The following is a 24,702-nucleotide window of genomic DNA, read 5'->3' on the forward strand; positions in this document are numbered from 1 at the left end:
GGGTGGAGTGCCATCTCCGGGTTGCGGAGGAGACCTTGCCCCAAGTGGAGGAGTTCAAGAGGGAAGAGTGGATCGTGAGATCGACAGGCGGATCGGTGCGGCGTCTTCAATTATGCGTACGCTGTATCGATCCGTTGTGGTGAAGAAGGAGCTGAGCCGGAAGGCAAAGCTCTCAATTTACCGGTCGATCTACGTTCCCATATGGTCATGAGCTTTGGGTTATGACCGAAAGGACAAGATCACGGGTACAAGCGGCCGAAATGAGTTTCCTCCGCCGGGTGGCGGGTCTCTCCCTTAGAGATAGGGTGAGAAGCTCTGCCATCCGGGAGGAGCTCAAAGTAAAGCCGCTGCTCCTCCACATGGACAGGAGCCAGATGAGGTGGTTCGGGCATCTGGTCAGGATGCCACCCGAGCACCTCCCTAGGGAGGTGTTTAGGGCACGTCCGACCGGTAGGAGGCCACGGGGAAGACCCAGGACACGTTGGGAAGACTATGTCTCCCGGCTGGCCTAGGAACGCCTCGGGATCCCCCGGGAGGAGCTGGACGAAGTGACTGGGGAGAGGGAAGTCTGGGCTTCCCTGCTTAGGCTGCTGCCCCCACGACCCGACCTCGGATAAGCGGAAGAAGATGGATGGATGGATGGAAGAACAAATTTTACGGGTTGTGAAATTGCATTTGTGAAGAGAAATAAAGTCGCATTAAACCTTTTTTTTCACCGTGTAGACCACATTAGTTCAGGTCCCGATGAAAAACAACTGTATTTAAAGTTCTCAAACCAAATCTAGACTATCCCAGAGACTTTAGGATTAAAAAAAAAAAACAACACAAAAAAAACAGTTGGTAATTTGTGAAATTGGTTTACTGGTTTACTCTGGGATGCATTTTTAACAGTTTACAACTAGAATGTGTGGTGTCAAAATAATAGCAATAGTCACTGCAATAAAGTAGACATGTATTGGATCAGGTTATTATGGATATAAAAAAATATTTTTAAAATAGTATAGAAACATTGACTCATCAAATATGATGTTTTTTGTTGTTGTTATTTTTAATTAATTAATTAGGTACTTAATGACCGTCACATTTCAAGAAAATAAGTATCAGTCTGGTATTGACTTTTAGTATTGGCCACTATTCAAATCGGAGGCTAACATTAGCCCGGTTAACATAATTGGGTTCTTGGCACCAACTTGTGGTGAGTATAGGCAAACGAAAGGTAAATATATTAAACAGTGGTTCTCAAATGTTTTTTTTCACCAAGTACCACCTCAGAAAACCTTTGGCTCTCCAAGTACAACCATAATGACCAACATTAAAATACAGTAGCGAAGTAGGTCTAAGTATTTATTAAAAACAAGACAGAGGTTTTATTTAACAATCATATTTAATATTTTGACCATTGTAACATTGAACAGTAACACGTGTTTGAATATAGGAAAATAAAACACTGTGCTTTAATCAAGTTATTCGTTGGCGTACCACTATATGGAGCTTGTGTATCACTACAGTGTACCGCAGTTTAATAATCACTGATATAGATATTTTATACACATACAGATTGCTGCACACTCAAATATGCCACTGTGGAAGTTAAGCAAACGTCACGTGTAAAATAAAATTAAAAAATACAGCCAATCGTGGGTTTCTGTTTCACACAGAGTTGAACACGAACACATTATTTTTTTTAAATGTACACACATTGCAACACAAACGCATGTATTGTTTTTAAACACACACTAATCTAAACACAGACAGAGAAATTACACACACACACGCACACACACACACACACACACATTATTGTGTTTGTTACCTTCTTGAGACCTATGAATAATGCCTACCCCTTTAGGACCACCCTTTCTAGATAAATAAAGATTTGTATTTTAAACGTTAATAATATATACATACTATGCAAATATAAAAAAGCTTGTTGTGAAAAATAAGTTGGAATATCACAGGAAAAAGGTCACAGGTTCACAAGAAAAACTTATAATTTTGGCAGTATTATAATAAAAGTCATAATTTTACTCAACGCAAGTCAACATTTTACAAGAAAAACTGACCATTTCTGCAATATCGTGATAAAAGTTAGAATTCTACCCAATAACAGTCGCAATATTACAAAAAAAGCTTAACATTTTGGCAATTTTATGAAAAGAGTCGTCATTTTATTTGACAAAAGTAACAATTTTATAAGAAAACTTAAAGATTTTGGCAATATTATAATAATGATCTGAATTTTTACTTGGCAAATGTATAACTGTATTCATAATTTTACTCTAAGAATGTCACTATTTTACAAGAACAACAAACAAATTGGCAATATTGTGATACAAGTTAGAATTTTATATGACAAATGTCACCATTTTTAAATAAAAAGTAATAATTTTACATTAAAAAAGTAATAATTTTACGAGAAAATATTGAAATATTACAGAAACAGAAAATATATATTAGAAATTGTTCCCAATTGTGTAAGAAAAAAGTTGACACATTGTGAGAAAAAGACTGCTTTTAGTTGATTTTGTTATTTTTTATTTTTGGTTTGTAATTGTTGTTTAATCTTTATTATTTACTTCAAATGATTACAGTATGTCTCTATATAAATATTTATTTAATTTTTTAAATACATTTTGGCCAAAGGGGCCGTGTTTCAATTTCTTACACACACTTATAACATATGTTGGCCAGAGGGGGAGCAACTTCAAATTTTTACACACACTTGTTATTTCAAATGTTGACCAGAGGGGGAGCACTTTTAAAACCGACACACAGTTAATTTGAAAAATCCCTCCTTTTTTGGGATCACCCTAATTTTGATAGATTTCACCAAGTGAGACATTCTTTATTAGATGCAATGGTTTTCCGTATTGGGACCATGATTTTGGTCCTAACTTGTTCACCGGTCCTCACATGGGAGGTACTTTTCCTTGTTGATGTCTCAAGAAGGGTAGAAATACAAGAACACACACACAGACACACAGATTAAAGGCCTACTGAAATGATTTTTTTTAATTTAAACGGGAATAGCAGATCCATTCTATGTGTCATACTTGATCATTTCGCGATATTGCCATATTTTTGCTGAAAGGATTTAATAGAGAAAATCGACGATAAAGTTCGCAACTTTTGCTCGCTGATAAAAAAAAGCCTTGCCTGTACCGGAAGTAGCGTGACGTCACAGGAGCTAGTATTCCTCACAATTCCCCATTGTTTACAATGGAGCGAGAGAGATTCGGACCGAGAAAGTGATGATTACCCCATTAATTTGAGCGAGGATGAAAGATTCGTAGATGAGGAACGTTACAGTGAAGGACTTGAGAGACAGTGATGGACGTATCTTTTTTCGCTCTGACCGTAACTTAGGTACAAGCTGGCTCATTGGATTCCACACTCTCCTTTTTTTATTGTGGATCACGGATTTGTATTTTAAACCACCTCGGATACTATATCCTCTTGAAAATGAGAGTCGAGAACGCAAAATGGACATTCAGTGCCTTTTATCTCCACGACAATACATCGGCGAAATGCTTTAGCTACGAGCTAACGTGATAGCATCGTGCTTTAACTGCATATAGAAACAAAAAAAATAAAGGATAGAAGGAAGAATAGATAGAACATCTACAATACTGTTAAACCGTGGATATGTAAATACACGGTTAATGCTTTCCAGGCTGGCGAAGGTTAACAATGCTGTGCTAACGACGCCATTGAAGCTAACTTAGCAACTTAGCAACGGGACCTCACAGAGCTATGCTAAAAACATTAGCTCTCCACCTACGCCAGCCAGCCCTCATCTACTCATCAACACCCGTGCTCACCTGCGTTCCAGCGATCGGCAGAAGGACGAAGGACTTCACCCGATGCGTTTGGCGGCCCGGAGACGTAGGAAGTCAAGGTGAGGTCGGCGGCTTGCGCGGCTAGCGCGGCTAGAGCGGCTAGCGCTCCAACAAAATACTGTGGAATTATGAAATGAAAACAGAGCTTTTTGTATAGGATTCTACGGGTACCATAACTTCCGTTACTCTGACTTCGTCACGCGCATACATCATCATACCGCGACGTTTCAGCCGGATATTTCCCGGGAAGTTTTAAAAGTCACTTTATAAGTTTACCCGGCCGTATTGGCATGTGTTGCAATGTTAAGATTTCATCATTGATATATAAACTATCAGACTGCGTGGTCGGTAGTAGTAGGTTTCAGTAGGCCTTTAAGATACGCATTTGCAAATTGTTTTGCTACAAAAATACTACCATATGCACTGGTTTGAGATGTCTCTCTTACATAATGCCAAGTGACAGGTGAAGAAATGGCAAAGCCAACAGAAATGGAAAAAAATGTGTCGAAAATGTCCCGAAAGAGGAAAGCAGGACAGAGACATCATTGAAAGGTCAAAGGTTGCTGATTTGATACACTTGTGAGAGATAGAAAAACAAAAAAAAATGCGTATGGAAGTAGATTGGGTATTTGGGGGGTTGAGGCTATTAAAGAGCAGGACGGGTGTTGCTGGTGGAAGATGTGTGGGTGATGTAATCTGTCTATGTCAGAGTGAAGATGAAGAGGCCAGCAGGAAGAGCTCTGCAGTTCACCTCCTGGCCTATGTAGGAAACACACTGACCCTGACTTTCCCGCCCACCTCTCCTCTCCACCTGCACAATTTACGAACCACAGGGTCGGTCCAGGGTTGCAGGCTTGAGGACATGTTTGACAGTGTTGAGGGGGGCGCGAGAGTGTGTGCGCTCATGTTGAATGTTATGTTTAGATGGCTTTTGTATTGTACGTCAAGGAGGATGAGCCCTCACTGCTGCTGAGGGAAAAGAACAAATCATTTCTATCCACCGCTCTTTGGGAAAATGAGCGCTGCATAATCACCAAGGACAAGGTTTGAGAAGGAAAGAATAGACTTGTGACAATAGTCCAAACCACTGAATTAAGAAGTAGCTTCAGCTTTACTGCACACACAATTATATTCAGTTCAATTCAAAAACATGTATTTGTCCCCATGGGGCAATTAAAAGCCCCCCAAGCAGTAGATGGCTAAATGACGACAGTGCGCTATACTAAAGATTTAACAAAAGATGAAGTGTCAACGAAATAATAATGTGTCAAGATGCAAGTACAAAGTAAAAATTCTAAATTACAAAATTACAAAGTTAAGTACAAAAAAAACAAACAGAACAATCCTCCCAGAAGGTCTTATCTTTGTCCATGTGATGTCAGATGAAACAAAAATTGAGCTGTTTGGCCACAATACCCAGCAATATGTTTGGAGGAGAAAAGGTGAGGCCTTTAATCCCAGGAACACCATCCTTACCGTCAAGCATGGTGGTGGTAGTATTATGCTCTGGGCCTGTTTTGCTGCCAATGGAACTGGTGCTTTACAGTGAGTAAATGGGACAATGAAAAAGGAGGATTACCTCCAAATTCTTCAGGACAACCTAAAATCATCAGCCCGGAGGTTGGGTCTTGGGCGCAGTTGGGTGTTCCAAAAGGACAATGACCCCAAACACATCAAAAGTGGTAAAAGAATGGCTAAATCAGGCTACAATTAAAGTTTTAGAATGGCCTTACCAAAGTCTTGACTTAAACGTGTGGATAATGCTGAAGAAACAAGTCCATGTCAGAAAACCAAAACATTTAGCTGAAACTGCACCAATTTTGTCAAAAGGAGTGGTCAAAAATGTAACCAGAAGCTTGCCAGAAGCTTGTGGATGGCTACCAAAAGCGCCTTATTGCAGTGAAACTTGCCAAGGGACATAAAACCAAATATGAACATTGCTGTATGTATACTTTTGACCCAGCAGATTTGGTCACATTTTCAGTAGACCCATAATAAATTCATAAAAGAACCAAACTTCATGAATGTTTTTTGTGACCAAAAAGTATGTGCTCCAATCACTCTATCACAAAAAAATAAGAGTTGTAGAAATTATTGGAAACTCAAGACAGCCATGACATGATGTTCTTTACGTATGGAAACTTTTGACAACGACTGTATATACATAGGGCTACTAATGTATGTACAAGTAGGCAGATACCAAATAATAAAGTGATGGTGGTCCATGGCACATCACAATAGAACAACAGACTAAAAATATGTCGGGCAGACCATTTGGAAGCTGCTCTATATTTTCATGGATTAATGTCCGCTGTGTGGCTGAAAGCTGTTTTAGAGTGGTGCAGACCTTTCTGCTACACAGCAGGGCATGTTGTTAATGGTTTGTTTTTTTCCGATTCCGTGGGTGTTCCTTTGTCCTCCGCACTCACTTTCTCGGTGGTGCTTGGAGTGCAGGATTGTTTTGATACCTGGATGTGTGCTGCGGACACTTCAACTTCAACCGGCGACGTAAATACTCATAACTCAAATTATGCTCGCAACTTAAAGCATATCAAAAAACCGAGAGAAATAATAGTAATTTGCTTGTTATTGAGTATTTGGTCCCTTACCAAGCAGCCACAATTATGTCTCCCGCATGCCAGCAACGTGACCATGAAGCACATTAATTAGTTATTTTCCTTTTGGAAAGTACTCTTTAGCTCATTATGTGGAGGAAAGGCACTTGTCACACAAACAGTCTCTTCCATTTAAACCTCTCCACCACCATAAGCGCTATCAAAGGACCTCCGGGATATGATTTCAGACCCGCACTAGACTGAAATTCACTCAAAGATCATCACAAGAAAGCAACCACTATTGATGTAATTATTTAAAAATGGATGATATGTAAGATGTCCGTCTGTCATCCTCTCTCTGGAGCTTCATCCAAGATTTTATCTCATGGGGTAGAGATGACTCTAATAGAGTTGGGGGACCAGCTCAGATTTACAAGAAATGAGCTGGTTAATGGTTTCAAGAGAGTTGGGACCACAGTCACTAACAAGACCATTTGTAGCTAGGGTTGGGTACCAAATTCGGTACCTGGCTGAATTATGACGGTTCTGCCAGGTACCGATTCACGTAAAGTCAACGGTGTGATAATTCGATACCTTTGTTGCATGGGACTTCCTGTCCGGATCAAGCACTTGGCCGTGAAACAAGCAGTCAAGCACTCAGAGCGGAGATCAGCGCGACTGCCTCTAGGTAATGTTACAATTTTCCACGTTAACAAATCAAGAAAAAGGCCTTCAAAAGTACAGTAAGGTTCAACTTTTCAAAATGCACTAGCTTTGATGCTAATTTACATTGGATTAGTGATAGACATGCTACTGATTCGCATTAGTGATTTTACATGGCGATTTTAACACCTCCAAACTACTACCGTATTTTCTGGGTAAAGAGTGCAATGGTATTTCAACCCGCACCCACCAAAAGTTGGGAGAAATAAATATGTTTACATGTATTAACTGTTCCGGACTATAAGCCGCAGATATATACTTGTACATAAGATTTTGTTAATTGTTTATTACCTTATTTTTCTTCCAAATGGTGCCTGTCACATGGCAGTAAAACGGCTAATCAAACAAAACAATTGTCATCATCATGAACCCACCAGTTGCGGAAGTTCGCTCTCCAATCAGGTAAACAGACTCAATAATTTGACGATGACATTTTGGTGGATTTACAAAACTGAAACAGTACAAAAATAATTGTATTGTATAACAGACACTTGTAAACGTGTTAGCATATTTGCTAATGCTAATGGCGCTAGCTTGATTACATTACAATAGCACATACAAATATGCATGGAAACACTCCTTACACATGGGACGGTTCAGAAAGTAACACGTGTTTTAGTTTAAGATTAAAGATTAAAGTACCAATGATTGTCACACACACACTAGATGTGGTGAAATTTGTCCTCTGCATTTGACCCATCCCCTTGGGGAGCAGTGGGCAGCAGCGGCGCCGCGCCCGGAAATCATTTTTGGTGATTTAACCCCCAACTCCAACACTTGATGCTGAGTGCCAAGCAGGGAGGTGTATTGATAAACTCACAAATGTTGCTTGGAGTGAAGAATGAAGAATCCTTTCAAGCAGAAACGCAATACTTTCGGTTCAAGGAACAAAATAGGAAGTACATTTTCAACCCAAAGTACCTGCAGTGAGTGAACCTGTCCAAAAGATGGCGCCATTGCACAATCTATAACACACCTTTTCAGTGTCTCTGTTTGAGTTCTATGAACATTATTTGTTGAATACAGAATAGTATGGCCTTTAGCGGAAAAAAAATCCATAAATTAGCTGCACCGTTTTATATGTTTTTTTATGGTTCAAAGCTTGGGGAAAAATTAGCGGCTTATAGTCTGGTGTAGAGTTGTACTGTATACCGGTACTAATAAACTACTGCAGTACTAATGAATCGAAAACAGTACTATACTGCCTCTGAATAATACTGGCACTTTGTTGTTTTGTACGGACATAGCGGTGCATCGTCGTCACGTTGTGACATTGCTAGTAAAACGAGCAGAGGCATATGTTCGTCAACGCACACGCACTTACAAGCAGAAACAGAGTCAAGACAGATGAGTGAGAATGGATGCTTTTTGGCTTAAAAACTAACAATAAAGGTAAAGCTTCAAACACTGCAGCGCTGATTCGCAAGCAGTGCTTTAAAACATGGCTAGCTAGCTAGCGGCTAACGTCCATCCGCAGTCGGCAGTGTTTTAGCTACTACTTAAGTACATTTTACACTAAACCTTATTGTGTGTTATTGTTTTAACAGAAATTTAGCATTATTTTCAAATTTTGAATAACATGACTAAAATGGTCACATGAAGAAACAAACTAGTATTATTCTAGATTGGCGGGCAAGCTCAGATATGCGTACAACAAAGATAGTGGTAGAGTAAGCAGTCTTGCTCCTTCTCTACTGTCTTTAATAGTAACAGTAATTCAGTAAGGAAGAGTCATTTGGAAATATTAGTTTAGGCCTACTTACTGTTGCATAGATGTCCTGATGATTAGCCTGCAAAAGACACTTCAAGGTGGTTGTATTTTTACCAGAGAAAATGAAGCCCCAGGGTTTAAAACATGTCTTGTTGTCTACCTTGCAAACGTAAACATGTGTCCATATGTCTTCTTTATCTTCTAGGGGTAGAAGAGATATTGTAATGATGTATGTAACAATTTCAGAATAGGGATGTAACGATATGAGAATTTCGTTTCACTGTGACCTATTATCACGGTTATCATTATTATTGTGGAATGGGTGCTTTTTAAACATAACTAAAATGAATAGACACACTGTTAGAAAAAAACAACATTTTTAATTTCTTGTGTTTATGTTTCACTGGAGTGTTTTAGTCTTAGTGTTTTATCTATTTTAATAGCTAATCTTTTATTGTTGTACTATAAATGTTTATTTGTACAGTAGCACTTTCAGATTTATTTAAATGAAAAGTGCATAAAAGATTTAATCTAGTGTTATTATGTATCACTTCTGGTGGGCATTGTGTCTGTCCTAGTCTGTTCAGTAGTACTTGAACGCATCATAAATATAGGTTGTCTCTGTTCTTCTGAGGAAAGATCGATCATCTTATTGATTGCTTGATTTAAACTTTTATTAGTAGATTGCACAGTACAGTACATATTCCATACAATTGACCACTAAATGGTAACACCCGAATACGTTTTTCAACTTGTTTAAGTCGGGGTCCACGTAAATCAATTCATGGTACAAATATACTATACTATCAGCATAATACAGTCATCACACAAGTTAATCATCAGAGTATATACATTGAATTATCTACATTATTTACAATCCGGGGGGCGGGATGTGGGGGGGGGGGGGGGTTAGGTTTGGTTGATATCAGCACTTCAGTCATCAACAATTGCATCATCTGAGAAATGGACATTGAAACAGTGTAGGTCTGACTTGGTAGGATATGTACAGCGAGCAGTGATCCCATGCTAAGAGAGGTTCAATGTGCACAACTGAATAACTTATTTTCTTATACAGTAATGTGTTTATAGAAGATTAGATTGGTGTATGTTATTTTCAACGGGGAAAGAGGTACGTCTCTTGTTTTTATGTTAGCATTTAAGCTAGCGAGCTGGCACCAGTAAGTCCTCTGTGGCCCGTGAGTTTATAAAAGCGTAGTTATCGGTTTTTAGATCATTTTAATTTGAAAGGGTAATACTAACTCTCAGGGGTGCTGTCGCCGTCATCATTGATATCGTTTATCGTTACATCCCTACAATATAGTCTTGTTTCTCGGTGAAAAATCCAAACATAAATGATAAATGGGTTATACTTGTATAGCGCTTTTCTACCTTCAAGGTACTCAAAGCACTTTGACAGTATTTCCACATTCACCCATTCACACACTGATGGCGGGAGCTGCCATGCAAGGCGCTAACCAGCAGGAGCAAGGGTGAAGTGTCTTGCCCAAAGACACAACGGACGTGACTAGGATGGTAGAAGGTGGGGATTGAACCCCTGTAACCAGCAACCCTCCGATTGCTGGCACGGCCACTCTACCAACTTCGCCACGCCGCCCCATAGTGCCTTCGTAGTTGTAGTAATGATTGGATTCCCGCCGTGATTTACTTCCGCCCCTCTCCTGCATGCAACTCTGATTGGATAGATTCCTATCTTGTCCCACCTACCTAAAGACGAAAATAAATACGATGGTATTTCGTCTCTGTAAATGATTTCCGTCCCGTTTTTATTCGTCGACTAAATTGTCAATTAGTTTCGTCATTGTTTTCGTCAACGTGCATTTGTTTTAATTTGTTATCGTCCTATTTTAGTCAGGAGAAAATAGGTTGTTGACGATAACTAAGACGGACATTTTTAGTCAACAAAATTAACACAGCTGCACACTTTTTTATCGCACCTGTGCCGGTGTTTCTAGTATGGGCGGGAAAGATTCATACTCAACATCCATCCATCCATTTCCTACCGCTTGTCCCTCACGGGGTTGCAGGGTGGGCTGGAGCCTATCTCAGCTGCACATGGGCGGAAGGAGGGGTACACCCTGGACAAGTCGCCACCTCATCACAGGGCCAACACAGATAGACAGATAACATTCACAATCACATTCACACACTCGGGCCACATTAATTAGAACCCACGCAGTTATGGGGAGAACATGCAAACTCCACACAGAAAGATCCCGAACCCAGGGTTGAACCCAGGACCTTCGTATTGTGAGGCACACGTACTAACCCCTGTGCCACTGTGCTTGGCATGATACATGATATTTGTATAGCTCATAATTTTTTGCACCTTTAATTCTGTGATTGATTTGGATTAAAGAGTCATATATACGTATGCAAAGTCTTTTGAGGCATAATTGTGATGAGGAGCTATGCACAAACGCTCACCATAACTTAATGCTTCACCATAAACCAAATGTATTTTTAAATAGTTCAGCAGAGGGCGGCGTGCATTGGAGATGTGAGCGAGGAGCTCTGAAATATGGCTGATTGTCGCTGATGTTGAGTGAAAGCAATCACAGCGAAAGCGGCAGAATCAGAGGTGAGGGTTGAGTCGTGGAATATTGCTGAGTAGTTGAGTCAAATGGCCCATTTTCTGTATGAAGATGAGGCGGGGATGAAGGTCGCTCCTCATCCATAACGGATGATTCATTGTCTGCCCTGACCTTTAATACCTCGACTTGCCGCTCCCTCACTTCCTGCTGCAGAGCCTCACTGCAAGGAGAGTTCAAGTGTACGCAGCTCATAGCCGACACACGCACACATTGTGTTTTCATAAGTGATGTGCAAATATACAAGCAGAGGGAAATGCACAGGTGTGTGCAGGCTTCAGGGGTGAACATTTCTAATGTACATTTGCAGGCGTCAAATGTCAAAAGTTCACAGCAGCACCCTGCTCGCATCTAATGTGACAAATAAGCTCTTCCTGCAGTCGTATTGTTCTAATCCCTTTAGTGGTCTCCGGGATGGAAATATAATTGCATTTCTGCTGTGCAGTGCCTTTGATAAGACAGCCGCTAGCTGAGCTGAATGTCTAACTGAATTGAATGCCGCTCCAAAGTCCTGTCCTCTCTTCACTTTACTCCTCTCGCCTCACTCACTCCTCTCCATCGCTCGCCTTTTTCTTTCGTTTTTTGGTTTTTGCTGTCTTATCCCCGCTCGATGCGTCTGTCGTCTCCAAAGCTCATTTCCCATCTCTTTCTCACCCACCTAGGTATTGCAGTGGATAAAAGGGGTGTCGTCTACTTTGTTGATGGCACCACCATTCAGAAGATTAACGAAAGAGGTTTGCTTTCCACTGTGATTGGCTCCAACGGACTGATGTCAACGCAACCCCTAAGCTGCGATGCACGCATGGATATCAGCCAGGTAAGCGGCTAATGGCGGAAGATGTGCAAAGGAGTCTTAAAACCACATTGAAAAGAAAGTATAAGAATAAAGTGATTCTATAACGAGAAAAAGTTTTTTTGAGATTATTTTGGTGAAAAATTTTAGGAGAATTACAAGAGAATTTAGAGCCTCATCTACCCCTTTCTGCCAAAAGTTTGCAAAAGTCTAATATCAGGTGACTCTCAACCCTTTTATGCATAAATTATGATGAAATACTTCAGAATTGTTTTCAGTGTTGTTCTAGGCATGAAGAAACATTGTTTAATATATTTAAAAACAGGCATTTTTCGATATTTTTTTTAAATGTCCACACGTTTGGACAACACTCATTTAGGAAAACAAGAATAATATATTATTTTGTGAACATAATATAATATATTTTGTTGATATTTAACAGTGTTCACACATTTGAACATATTCAAATACTGTTACATGCATTTTTAAACTATTGAGCCTATTAACTTCAAAATTAACTACTTTAAAACATGATAATATCCAAATAAAATTAGTACTACATTCTAATAAAAAACTAAATTTACAATATTTTAACATACATTTATTGATTTGCATGAAATATGTTCAAAAACTACAAAGTAGCAGCAATACTATAAATTGCTGTCAACATAAATAACAATGCATGATGTCCAATTTAATGGACACAAAGCTGTAGAAAATGGATGAATGGATGGATGATTATTCACAATTTCCTCAATTGTACAATTATATTACTCCTTATTGTTGTCTGATGCCCCCATTTTCTTGTTTTACCTGCAAGGGTCTCCTGGTATAAAAGAGATGGACTGATATTCCTCATGTATTAAGAATTGTGTGAATTTCCAACTAAAAAATGTCATACATTCAAATTCAGAAAACAGCATAGTCAAGAAAAAAATTCAGAGGTATTAAAGTCTATGAACTCACTAATCCAAGCACATTTCTTTTTTCCAATCACTGTTTCCTTGGGCCAGGTCATTCCCCCTTATAAATACGCAAATCATATTGAAATTAGCCATGTGCCGGAGATCTGCACGCTCTGGCCAATCAAAATTCAATAGGAATCAGTAGTAGGTAGGGCTGTGAATTCTTTGGGCACCACACTTTTGGATTTGATTCGATTATTGGGGGTAATGATTTGATTTAGAATGGATTCTTGTTTCTTGATTCAAAATCAATACTTTTTTAATAACATTGGGTGCTTGTTCTATGATTTACTACATTCCTCCATAAAATAGATAAACGGCTCTAATAAATTGCAATATCACTTTAGAGAAAACTGGTTTTGCTCTATAAAATGCTATCCAAACATTTAATAAAGTCAAATACAAATAAGGCAAGAGAAGTACGGATTTTTGATTTTTTTTTAATCGATTAAGAATCATTACATATAAGAATTTTTTTCGTACACTCCGAGTAGGAGGTGCTTCTTTCTCGTGTTTTGAGCGAACGAAAGAGGAGTAAGTGTCAATGCTGTGGAGTCAGGGAACCACACACAGAAACAAATAAGAAATAAGGTGGTACTTCATCAGGAATAAGGTGAAGAAGAAGATGGATGGGGAGAGGTGACCGGAGATAAAGTAGCGCTCATCTGGTTTGAAAAGATAGCCGCTGTAATGATGTAAAACTTTAGAAGAAGTGGGTCCCTCTGATTACCCCCAATTTAAATATAATTTGTTTAACTGACAACAAAATGTGTTCATACGGTAGCCTGCTCACAGACAGATTAGAGTTACATGTGAAAATTATGTAATATTTGGTTTGCAATCTTTTATATTTCAACCAGCCAGCATATCAAAAATGATACACAAGACTTGGACTGTTGTTTGAATACTCAATTTATTATTACAACACAAGAGAGCTACTTGAGGTACCAGCCGTACGTGACACACAGTTAAACCAGTCCTCCACCGTCTCTGGTGCCATTTGTGCCGCAACCACCGGCTGCTGCAACTGTCTGCCCGACTGGCCAAGCTGGTGCTAGAGTCACAGGAACACATTGTGACAGCAATAGGTGGCAAAATGATCGCCTCGATAAATTAATTAGACTTAGACTTAGACTTAGAATTCCTTTTATTGCCATTCAAATTTGAACTTTACAGTACAGACAAGAACAGCATTTTGTTGCATTAGCTCGTTGTAGTGCAGGATAAAAGAGCAATGAGGTGCAGATAAAATAAATATATTACTGTACAGATAAATACATGGCACTTTTTCATATGCATCCATGTTTATGGATGTATGTTATATTGTCTTTATATTCCAGCGAGTTAATCCGTTTTTGGGGGGGAATTGAGGGGATTATTATGATGCGTTCAAGAGTCTTATGGCCTGAGGGAAGAAGCTGTTCTGCTACGGAGGCTGCGGAACCTCTTTCTAGAGTCCAGCAGTGAAAACAGTCCTTGGTGGGCGTGGTAGGAGTCTCTGCAGATTTTCTGAGCCCTGGTCAGGCAGCGACTTTTTGCGATTTACTGGATAGGAGGAAGAGGAGTCCTTATGATCTTTTCCGCCGTCCTCACCACTCTCTGCAGAGACTTCCAGTCTGAGGCACTGCAGGCTCCAGTCCAGACAGAGATGCGTGCCTCTGTAGAATGTGGTGAGAATGGGGGGAGGGGTCTTCACACATATTAATATGAATATGAAGCATTAAATGCTTTGGCGGAAAAGTGAATTTCGTGTCTTTGCCTTGAACTTTTTACATTGTTGAAATCAGCTTTGTGTGTTGGCAAAGTATCCTCATCCAGTAGAAATGTGCAAACGTAACGCATTAAGTTGGCGTGAGGCACCAAACATTTCCACATCCAATTCACTTTTGATACATATCCTGTTTGCCGTGAAAAAGGGCGTGCGCCATGTTTTTGTGTGTATGCAAGCTTAAACATGAGGCCCCTGCCCTGCACTTCTGCTCGACCATTTTGTACTTGTAGAGGTTTTTGCACTCACAACAGCTGACCAGTGAGTCGCAGTGTATGGCAAGACACAATGTAGGTTTGCAAAGTTGGCATTAAATACTTGTGTAAATAGGAAAAGTGGAACATAGATTAAGAACTTAATTGAACTTGGTTCATATATTGAAAAGTTAGTATAGTGAAACACCTAAATTCTTCCTTCATTTGTTACCAGATTTGCACCTTCTTTCTCTCGTATTACCACTCGCATCACAGCTAACGTTACCCATGCCACTACCTCTCTGCTCCGTGAGGGCGTATACGTATGTGACGTATGACGTGACAGTATGTGACGTATGTAGAAGGTGCGCTTGCTGTCTGTGAGAAGGAGACACAAGAAGGAGTGGGAAGAGTCTGTCGTGTAATGCCAGCAGCTAAAAGCAACTGCGTGAGAACGTATACTCCAATATCACGATATAGTAATTTTCTATATCGCACAGAGACAAACCCGCGATATATCGCGTATATTGATATATCGCCCAGCCCTACTTTGAACACAATATAAAGTGCTATAGAGTACTATATATCAAACAAACAAAGGGGTGATGAATCAACGTTCTATTTAATAGCAAAGCCAAAACAACAACAAACAGCTTAACTGTCCTAATTTGCAGCTGCCCTGCCTACACACGCACACATTGTCACTAGCCCTATGGTGCACTTGTAGTTTAAAATCCCAAAACTCTTTAGCTTTAACAAAAAGATTGCGACAATGATTCGAAACAAATAAATGAATCCACTTTACCTTGTCGTTAATCTTCTTGTAGAGTCCGGTGGGAAAAGAGGCGGGGAGGAAGATCAGTGTTGACATTGCATCCACTTATATTGTGCCAGCAGAAGTAGAAACATGTTGTAATAAAGTTTAAAGAAAAAAACATTTAAAATGCACAAAAATCATCAATGAGCAGATTAGCAAACAGCTGCCCTACTGAGCTGGAAGATTAGTCAGCCCACAATGGATGTGCTGCCTGGCACAAAATGGTATGGAGACAAGGTTCGTACACCAAAGCATATTTGTATCCGATCTGTGGTTCGTAAATCGAAAAGTTCGTAGAATGAGGTTTGTAAAACGAGTTTCCACTGTACAGCTTTTAAATAGCTGTGCACTGTCTCGACTACTATAGATGAAAAGGTTAAAAATATAATGTCACAATATGTATGTGTGTACTAGGCTTTACACTAAATTTCACCATGACTGAATGTTTTGACAAATCAACGCCATCATACATTAACATCATCACCAGTATGACCCGTCGAGTATGATTTTGTTAATGTTTAGTAATCTGACACAAACTGAAATCGGCTCTTCTGCTGGGTTAAGTTAGAAGTGTTTCTCATTTTCTTTTTGAAACTATAACTTCTCAAAAGGCTATGTTTTTGTTTTGTTTTTATCTCCAATGTTACATTTATTATCCTTTCCATGAGGCCCTGACGTTGAGCTTCCACATAACCGCAGTCATCCCTACACGTGCTGTTTGAATGTGAACAAACATTAGGTCGCTCTTTATAGTTTGTGTCAAACAATTAAAGGATTCAAATCAGCAAGACAACAGCTATTTGCCTTTCATTTCTTGCAGTCAGTGACTGTGGTGCCAATTTAAAATGCTCAAAGAAACTCTGTGACTTCATTAAGGTGTGTGTGTGTGTGTGTGTGTGTGTGTGTGTGTGTGTGTGTGTGTGTGTGTGTGTGTGTGTGTGTGTGTGTGTGTGTGTGTGTGTGTGTGTGTGTGTGTGTGTGTGTGTGTGTGTGTGTGTGTGTGTGTGTGTGTGTGTGTGTGTGCATGTGACTGTGTCTGAGTGTGACAGTGAAGACCAAAGACAACTAATTTGATCAGCCAGCCTTCAGATCACTCTGCTGACTTATATCAGGCCTATTACAGCAGCACATGAATTATAGATGGAGTGCAGCCTCGCGATCTCTAACAAACAGACACGCACACATTGAGATGCAACTGGCTTAGTGCATGACTCTGAGTGAGATGGTGTTCAGGCCAGGTGAATCTCCAGAGATAACATTGCATGTCTTTGAAGAGGCTGGCACAATCCTCGTGTTAGTCATCATCCTCTGCAGCACATCTGACCGTCATCATCGTCCATCTGTGTTTGCTCTGTAAACTGCACTGACCTCAGACTGGAGCCAATATTGATCAAAACCTCTGTAGTTACATAGCTCGACAAACAAAGCCTGGCTAATTTATGCCATATAAAGACAGAATGCTGGCATTAGTTTTAGTGCAAAGACACACTGAAGTCTGAAGGAAAACACTGGGCAGGTGGTCCTCGGGTAACAAACGAATCCCGGTCCGATAAGTTAAGTTTTAGTGTACGTAGGAACTGATACCTAAATTATAGGTATGGGAATCTTGCAGCAACTCACGATCCGATTTAAATGTGATTTCTAGGGTGAGGGCTCAATTGGAAACTATTCTTATGAAACCTTTTCAAAACAGTTGACAGGTTACAAAAGCTACTCTTGGCTGCTGACGTCTGATGTACAAACACAGCAAGTAATTGTCAATATGGCCTAAAAAAAACTATTTTTTAAAATGGATTCTTAAAGAAAAAAAAAATTGCTTGATTCTTAAAATTCATGAACCGATTTAAAATCGGAATGTGTAAAACATTGCATTTCAGATGTAAAGTGCAGACCTTCGCCAGGTCTCATCTGGATCTGTCTTATGTATATTATATGTATAACATCCATCCATCTATCCGTTTTCTACTGATTGTCCCTTTTGGGGTCGCGTGTTGTGCTGGAGGCTATCTCAGCTGCATTCGGGTGGACGGCGGGGTACACCCTGGACAAGTCGCCACCTCATCACAGGGCCAACACAGATAGACAGACAACATTCACACACTAGGGCCAATTTAGTGTTGCCAATCAACCTATCCCCAGGTGCATGTCTTTGGAGGTGAGAGGAAGCCGGAGTACCCGGAGGGAACCCACGCAGTCACGGGAAGAACATGCAAACTCCACACAGAAAGATCCCGAGCCCGGGATTGAACTCAGGACTTCCATATTGTAAGGCACATGCACTAACATATGTATAATATGTATATACACAATAACTCTACCCACCCTTGTGTGGTGTTCGGGTCTGTGGGACCCGTTTTAATTTTTTTATTAAAAGAAAAATTATACAATTAATTAATTTTTCAAACTGAGACTCAGTGACTTTGGCTCATTTTCTGTGAAGAACATATATCAGAATACATATTTAATGACTACACACCATAAACCCCCCCTACACATTTCTATTACATATAAGATGTCCTGGACCCGGGGCTAATAGAAGTGTGGAAATTGATGTTCTGTTTACCACACGCGAACCACCCACCCACCCACACACACACACACACACACACACACACACACACACACACACACACACACACACACACACACACACACACACACACACACACACACACACACACACACACACACACGCACACACACAGCAGGCCTAGACAGGAGGACGACAGAGTGTAGGTACACAGAACATCAGAGGGTCAAATGTGCGAGAAAATGAGAGCAGACAGTGTTGACAAAAAATGTTGCAACCTTGTGTGGGAACCGCAGGTGCAGAAACACAAAAGAAGAATCCCTGTGGGATGCAGAAACTGGCAGAGAAATTTTCCATGCAACGTTCATATTGTTGTTACTCAGCCAGTGTTTGTGGGTCTGATGGACCCGTTGCATTTTGTGGCTTTTAATTTTGTAGTAGAAGATCCGTTCAAATGTTCAAATGAACCATATTTATCCCTGATGATGAATTTCAAATTGACCTCCTTCAATTCAAATTGGGTTTCTGCTTCCTGTTTTTAACCTTGATTCAAACTCATTTAAAGTTTATAGAATTGGATTGGATGTGGTAGACATTTTGGTTCAATTCTGAATTTTGCACAAGCTTGCAAAACAAATCAAATCTTGAATCGTTCCGACTATATGAAGCAACAGAGCTAACTAGCCTGTGTGCTGCCCAGTTAATTTCAATGTTATTTTGTGTATTTACACCAGCCAGACACAACATCAGAGATCCTTCCTGACAAAGATAAACGGATGCAATAGCCTTTGTTCACTCAGGTTGAACTGTTAAAAAAGTGAAAGGTGAGGGACAAGTTGAGAACGAGGCCATATCAAATCCTGTCAATAAAATATAACAAACTCATGAAAAAGAAACCTGACTCACTTTTCCATTCAAGAGTGCTTTTATTTTAACCCAAATGGCAGAAAGACTAAAGAAGTTCCTCAACAAAAGTGAAAAAGTTGGGGAATTACATATTTTATTCTTTCTGTCTCCGTGGTAGACTACAGTATGGGTTCACGGTCAAAGACATAAAACAGATCAGACAGATAGGACACAAAGATGTTTCCATTGTAAATCAAACAGTAGACATCTCTATGCTCCTTTTTAACTGCATGTGCAGTACAATTCAATGTTCCTTCTTAGGACATGTCTACCCTACACACATTTCATAGAAACCAGTAGTCCAATTTTGAGCACTTTTTGCTTATTTTGTATTTATACTCTCACCAGTGCTAGCAATGGACTTTTTGTGGCCCGGAACAAGATTTTGTTTGTGGCCCCATTTCATTCCTTAATGTTACAAGGGTTTGATTTTTTTTGAATTACTCAGTATATTGAAGCATCCAAGGCTCCAAAAATAGGTAATTATTAAAGATAAAAACAGTATGCATATAAATTAACTTGAACATTTTCAGAGCCTTTCTGGTCATGTGGTTGTGGCCAGGAGCCACACTCCCGCTACTTACTACAAACACAATCATACGTATAACGTATATGTCACAGTGACGGGCCGTGCGTTTCCCACCTAAGCCTTCAGGGATGTCCGACTTCAATGATTACCTCTGAAAATACCATCATTTATGTCACCACATGACCATTGCTGGAGAAATACTATACAGGAACACATTTACACACTACTGGGCATTGTACAAAACGGGTTATTTTCTGTCGCATTTAAAAATCAATAAACCCGCATCAGCAATTATAACATATCTTATGTGGTACTGTCAAAACTGAAATTGCAAAAAAAATATATTAAACGTGAAAAAATAAATAAATAAAATATCTGGACTCACATTTCATCACCGGGACAGCTGAGCTAGCTTCCGGCGGTTGGCCGACATCGTCTCACAAGATGTAGTTTCTCTTTAAATATCCTTCTTGAAAATGGCCTCGCAAACATATGTGTTGTCTTGTCTAATCATAAAAGATGCAGACGAGGCGTGTTGGCTGAGTTCTTAAAGTTTACTCCACAGCGTGCTCGTTGATAACATCAAGCTGCCGGCATGTCTACATTCAACAACCTAAACGGGGGCTACTGCGCATGCTCTTCACTACTGTGGCATGCTGGGTAATGGAGTTCTTATGTTACCTCTCTCATAACATCACAACATATATCTGCCTTAGGCGAGCTAGGAAACCTTACTCACAACAACTCGTGATCTGATCGGCTACCGCAACTGTCTGTCAAATGTTTGTTTCCGTTTACTTACAGTGCACGGACGCCCACATTGTTGATTCTGAAGGCCTCCGGCAGATTTGGTACAGCATGGCAACATAAGCTGGCTGAATTCTGATTGGATAAAAACTCTATAACCTAAAAACAACAGCACTGGAAGGAGCATAATATGACATGAAGAGAATATGAATAATTTTAGATATTTAGGTTAAGTAAATAAAAAAATACTTTTATCTGTAATTATGATCATGATTTCTGGTTATGTTAGGCCAGCAGAGAAGGCCTTGCTGGCCCCGACGGCACACCACTGGTATGTCAAATGTACTACCTCTGTGACATCCATCCATCCATCCATTTTCTACCGCTTATTCCCTTCGGGGTCGCGGGGGGCGCTGGAGCCTATCTCAGCTACAATCGGGCGGAAGGCGGGGTACACCCTGGACAAGTCGCCGCCTCATCGCAGGGCCAACACAGATAGACAGACAACATTCACAGTATCGACCAAAAGTAAGAATTATTATTGAGTTTGAGTTTGAGTTTGAGTTTATTTCGAACATGCAAGCATACAACATGATACATAACAATTCCCAGTTTCTCTATTCAACATCTTCGAAAAGGAGTAGGAAAAGCAGAGCTTATTTAATCCTACCCCTTTTCTTTTACATAACAGTTGCTAAAACTTTTGTTCACTTTCTGTTCTCAATTTATTCACAATATGCTCCATAAGTAATAACAGTAAAAAATAAATAAATCATACTTGATGAAGTAAGTTACATTTCATATGGTGAGATGAATAAGATTATCTTGAAAATGAATGGATGGATGAAATAAATTCAGAATGTTTATCATGGTTCTTCTTCTTTGTACTTTGTAAACACTTTAAGTTTGAATAATTTCTTGAAGTGGATCATATTAGTACATTGTTTGATTTCTTTGCACTTTTTCCCGCCAAAAATAATGTTATGTAATTGAATGGAGATGAGCCAAACACTAGCGCCAAGCGAAAAACGGCTGCTCAGGTTTGAAGCCTGTCCCTTTAGACTGCTCACCAGCACATTTATTGCCTTTTGGCTCTGCTGTTACTTGTTAACGTGACATTGATTGACAGTACGCATCAGCTGACCAATCAGTCATTTGATTCGCCATCAGGCAGTTGGAGCGCATCTGGAGACAAACAGCAATGTGAATCATGAGCATGATAAAGAAAGAAAAAACATTCAAACAAGAATGGCCTTGTACTCCACTCTCTTGTTAACATACAACTTTTTGGCAGAAGCACTCCAGGTGTCACCGCTGAGAAAATAACAGCCCAGATTAGCCCTCTGTTATTATATTTGTCCCTGGTATTCTAATGGTTTATATTTTTACCCTTTGTTGTAGAGGGCCTGGTTCGATCCTCATTCAAGACATACTGTACGAGGTAAACAAGAGAGCAAGAGAATGTACCTCTAACAACTACAGTTATTTTATAAAGTAATGTAATAATAATAGACTTAGACTTAGACTTAGACAAACTTTATTGATCCTCAAGAAAAAATTGTTCCACACAGTAGCTCAGTTACAAAGGATGGAAAGTGTAAGGATGGAAAGGATAATGCAGGTATAAAGTAGACTAAAAATGTACTGTAGTAGCAATATACAATATAACATGTATGCAATATTTACATATTATATATAAAGTATATGTTATATACTGATATATTATATTATTATATTATATTATATTTGTGTATAATATATGCAATATATAACAAATCCGGTATACCAATACTAATGTACACAATTTATCTTCAAGAGTGGTTTTCTATGGTATCTCTAACAAGCTTTTCCATATTTTCATGGATACATGTCTGCAGTTTTGATTATATTCCAACATCCTGGGCTGGCGGAGGAGACTCTTTCTGATTATGTATGGTGCAAAACTAGCAGTGCCTCGCTTAAACTGCTTCACCATGTTATCTTAACACTCTGTCATGTTTCCAATTATTTATTTCTTTAATCCAAGTATATCGTCCATTTCTTCTTTGCGTGGTAGGAACAAAAATATATATATATCAATCTCTAGCTATAAGCTTATGATAGCAAGTGAGACCATCAGATGTTTTGGGCGTATCTTATGGGGTTCTCTGTGACATTTGCTACGCCATCTAATGGTGGGGATGCTTATAACTCAACTTTTTGTTCGTGATTTAAAGCATAACAATTAGTTGAGAGACAGCTATTATCGCAAAACACTCTTGGGTTAGGGCACTCTTAAATTGAAGTACCACTGTAAAGTTCTATTCTTCTTTTTCCCCGTTATTCTTTTTTTTACTTGGCACAAAAAAAACATAATTTTTCTGATAATGTTGTTATTTTGCACAAATAAAATATTTTTGAACAATTTGTTCCCCACTTATTCATATTACTCCAAAACATTGATTTAATCCAGGGGTCCCCAAAATCCGGCCCATGGGAAGTCCCAAGTCAAAAAAAACTTTTTTTTGTTGTTGTTATTATTATTATTTTTTTAAATCTGTCCTTTCTAATCCATTTTCTACCGCTTGCTACCGTCAGTGTCTTCTAGCCGCTCAGGCAAATCATATTGTCTAAAAATGCATTTTCCCATCGATAACGTTTGGAATATATATATATATATATATATATATATATATATATATATATATATATATATATATATATATATATATACACATATATACATGGTGGAGGTTTCTGTGGTTTATCTGTTGTACAGTGCTCAATACCGGGGTAGAGCGGAATATACGTTAGGTCAGGAATACACACAGAGGCTATTTCATCCCTACAAGCCTGTTTCACATGTTTCCCTGCTCTTCAGGGGATTTTATAATATATATATATATAATATAATGCAATCCCCTGAAGAGCATGGAAACCTGTGAAACAGGCTTGCTCTTCAGGGGATTTTACTATATTATATATATTATAAAATCCCCTGAAGAGCAGGGAAACCTGTGAAACAGGCTTGTAGGGATGAAATAGCCTATTTGTGTCTTCCTGACCTAACGTATATATATATATATATATATATATATATATATATATATATATATATATATATATACATATATATATATATATATATATATATATATATATATATATATATGAGTCAAAAAGTTTGGGGGCCCCTGATCTAATCATTCAAACTACAACTCCTTCAAGTCACAGCCTTGTACTATAGCAAGTGGTGCCCAGTATTGCCAACTTAAGTTAAAGTGCCAATGATTGTCACACACACACTAGGTGTGGCGAAATTATTCTCTGCATTTGACCCATCACCCTTGATCACCCCCTGGGAGGTGAGGGGATCAGTGAGCAGCAGCGGTGGCCGCGCCCGGGAATCATTTTGGTGATTTAACCCCCAATTCCAACCCTTGATGTTGAGTGCCAAGCAGGGAGGTAATGGGTCCCATTTTTATAGTCTTTGGTAGGACTCAGCCGGGGTTTGAACTCACAACCTACCGATCTCAGGGCGGACACTCTAACCACTAGGCCACTGAGTTGGAGACTGTCGCTAAATTTGGTGACGTTCCAAATCCTCTTGGCGACTTCTTTCTTAAACAGCTACGAGCAACAAATCTAGCGACTTTTTCCGGTGTTATTGGAGGCTTTTCTTGTGTCTTTGAGAATTGAAAGCACACTTCAGTTACGAGCAGTGGTGGGTGCTGCCATGAGCTCCTACCCCGTTCCAAAGCACTCACAGAGAGTCGGTCTAATTACAGCCATGCTGTACATGATTTGCGCATGTGTGAAGCCACTGCGATTCCCGCCTGGCTTACTTAGCCAGATGTAATATTAAATGTAAATGTTTCTTCACTGTCACGCTAAAATAAATCACTGCAGCATCCCAGTCGTTTGTTAATGAACCAGTCAATAGATTACGTTTATTACTGCATTTCACAACGCTCCAGTCTTTTATTTGATACTCTAGCATTTAACAATCCAGAACAAAATTGAATTAAATTTAAAGA

The 24,702-nt window shown here is 39.3% G+C and overlaps 1 protein-coding gene across 2 annotated transcripts in view; it reads left to right on the plus strand.

The window, feature by feature from the left end:
• tenm1 (teneurin transmembrane protein 1) overlaps nucleotides 1-24,702 on the plus strand; it is a 480,926-nt gene that overhangs the window by 401,157 nt on the left and 55,067 nt on the right. For both annotated transcript variants that reach the window (XM_062045519.1, XM_062045520.1), the window contains exon 23: nucleotides 12,100-12,254. In XM_062045519.1, the coding sequence (XP_061901503.1) occupies nucleotides 12,100-12,254 (155 nt within the window). The remainder of the gene's footprint in view (nucleotides 1-12,099; nucleotides 12,255-24,702) is intronic.

This window comes from Entelurus aequoreus, linkage group LG04 (assembly GCF_033978785.1).
Source record: "Entelurus aequoreus isolate RoL-2023_Sb linkage group LG04, RoL_Eaeq_v1.1, whole genome shotgun sequence".
In the NCBI taxonomy this organism is placed as follows: domain Eukaryota; kingdom Metazoa; phylum Chordata; class Actinopteri; order Syngnathiformes; family Syngnathidae; genus Entelurus; species Entelurus aequoreus.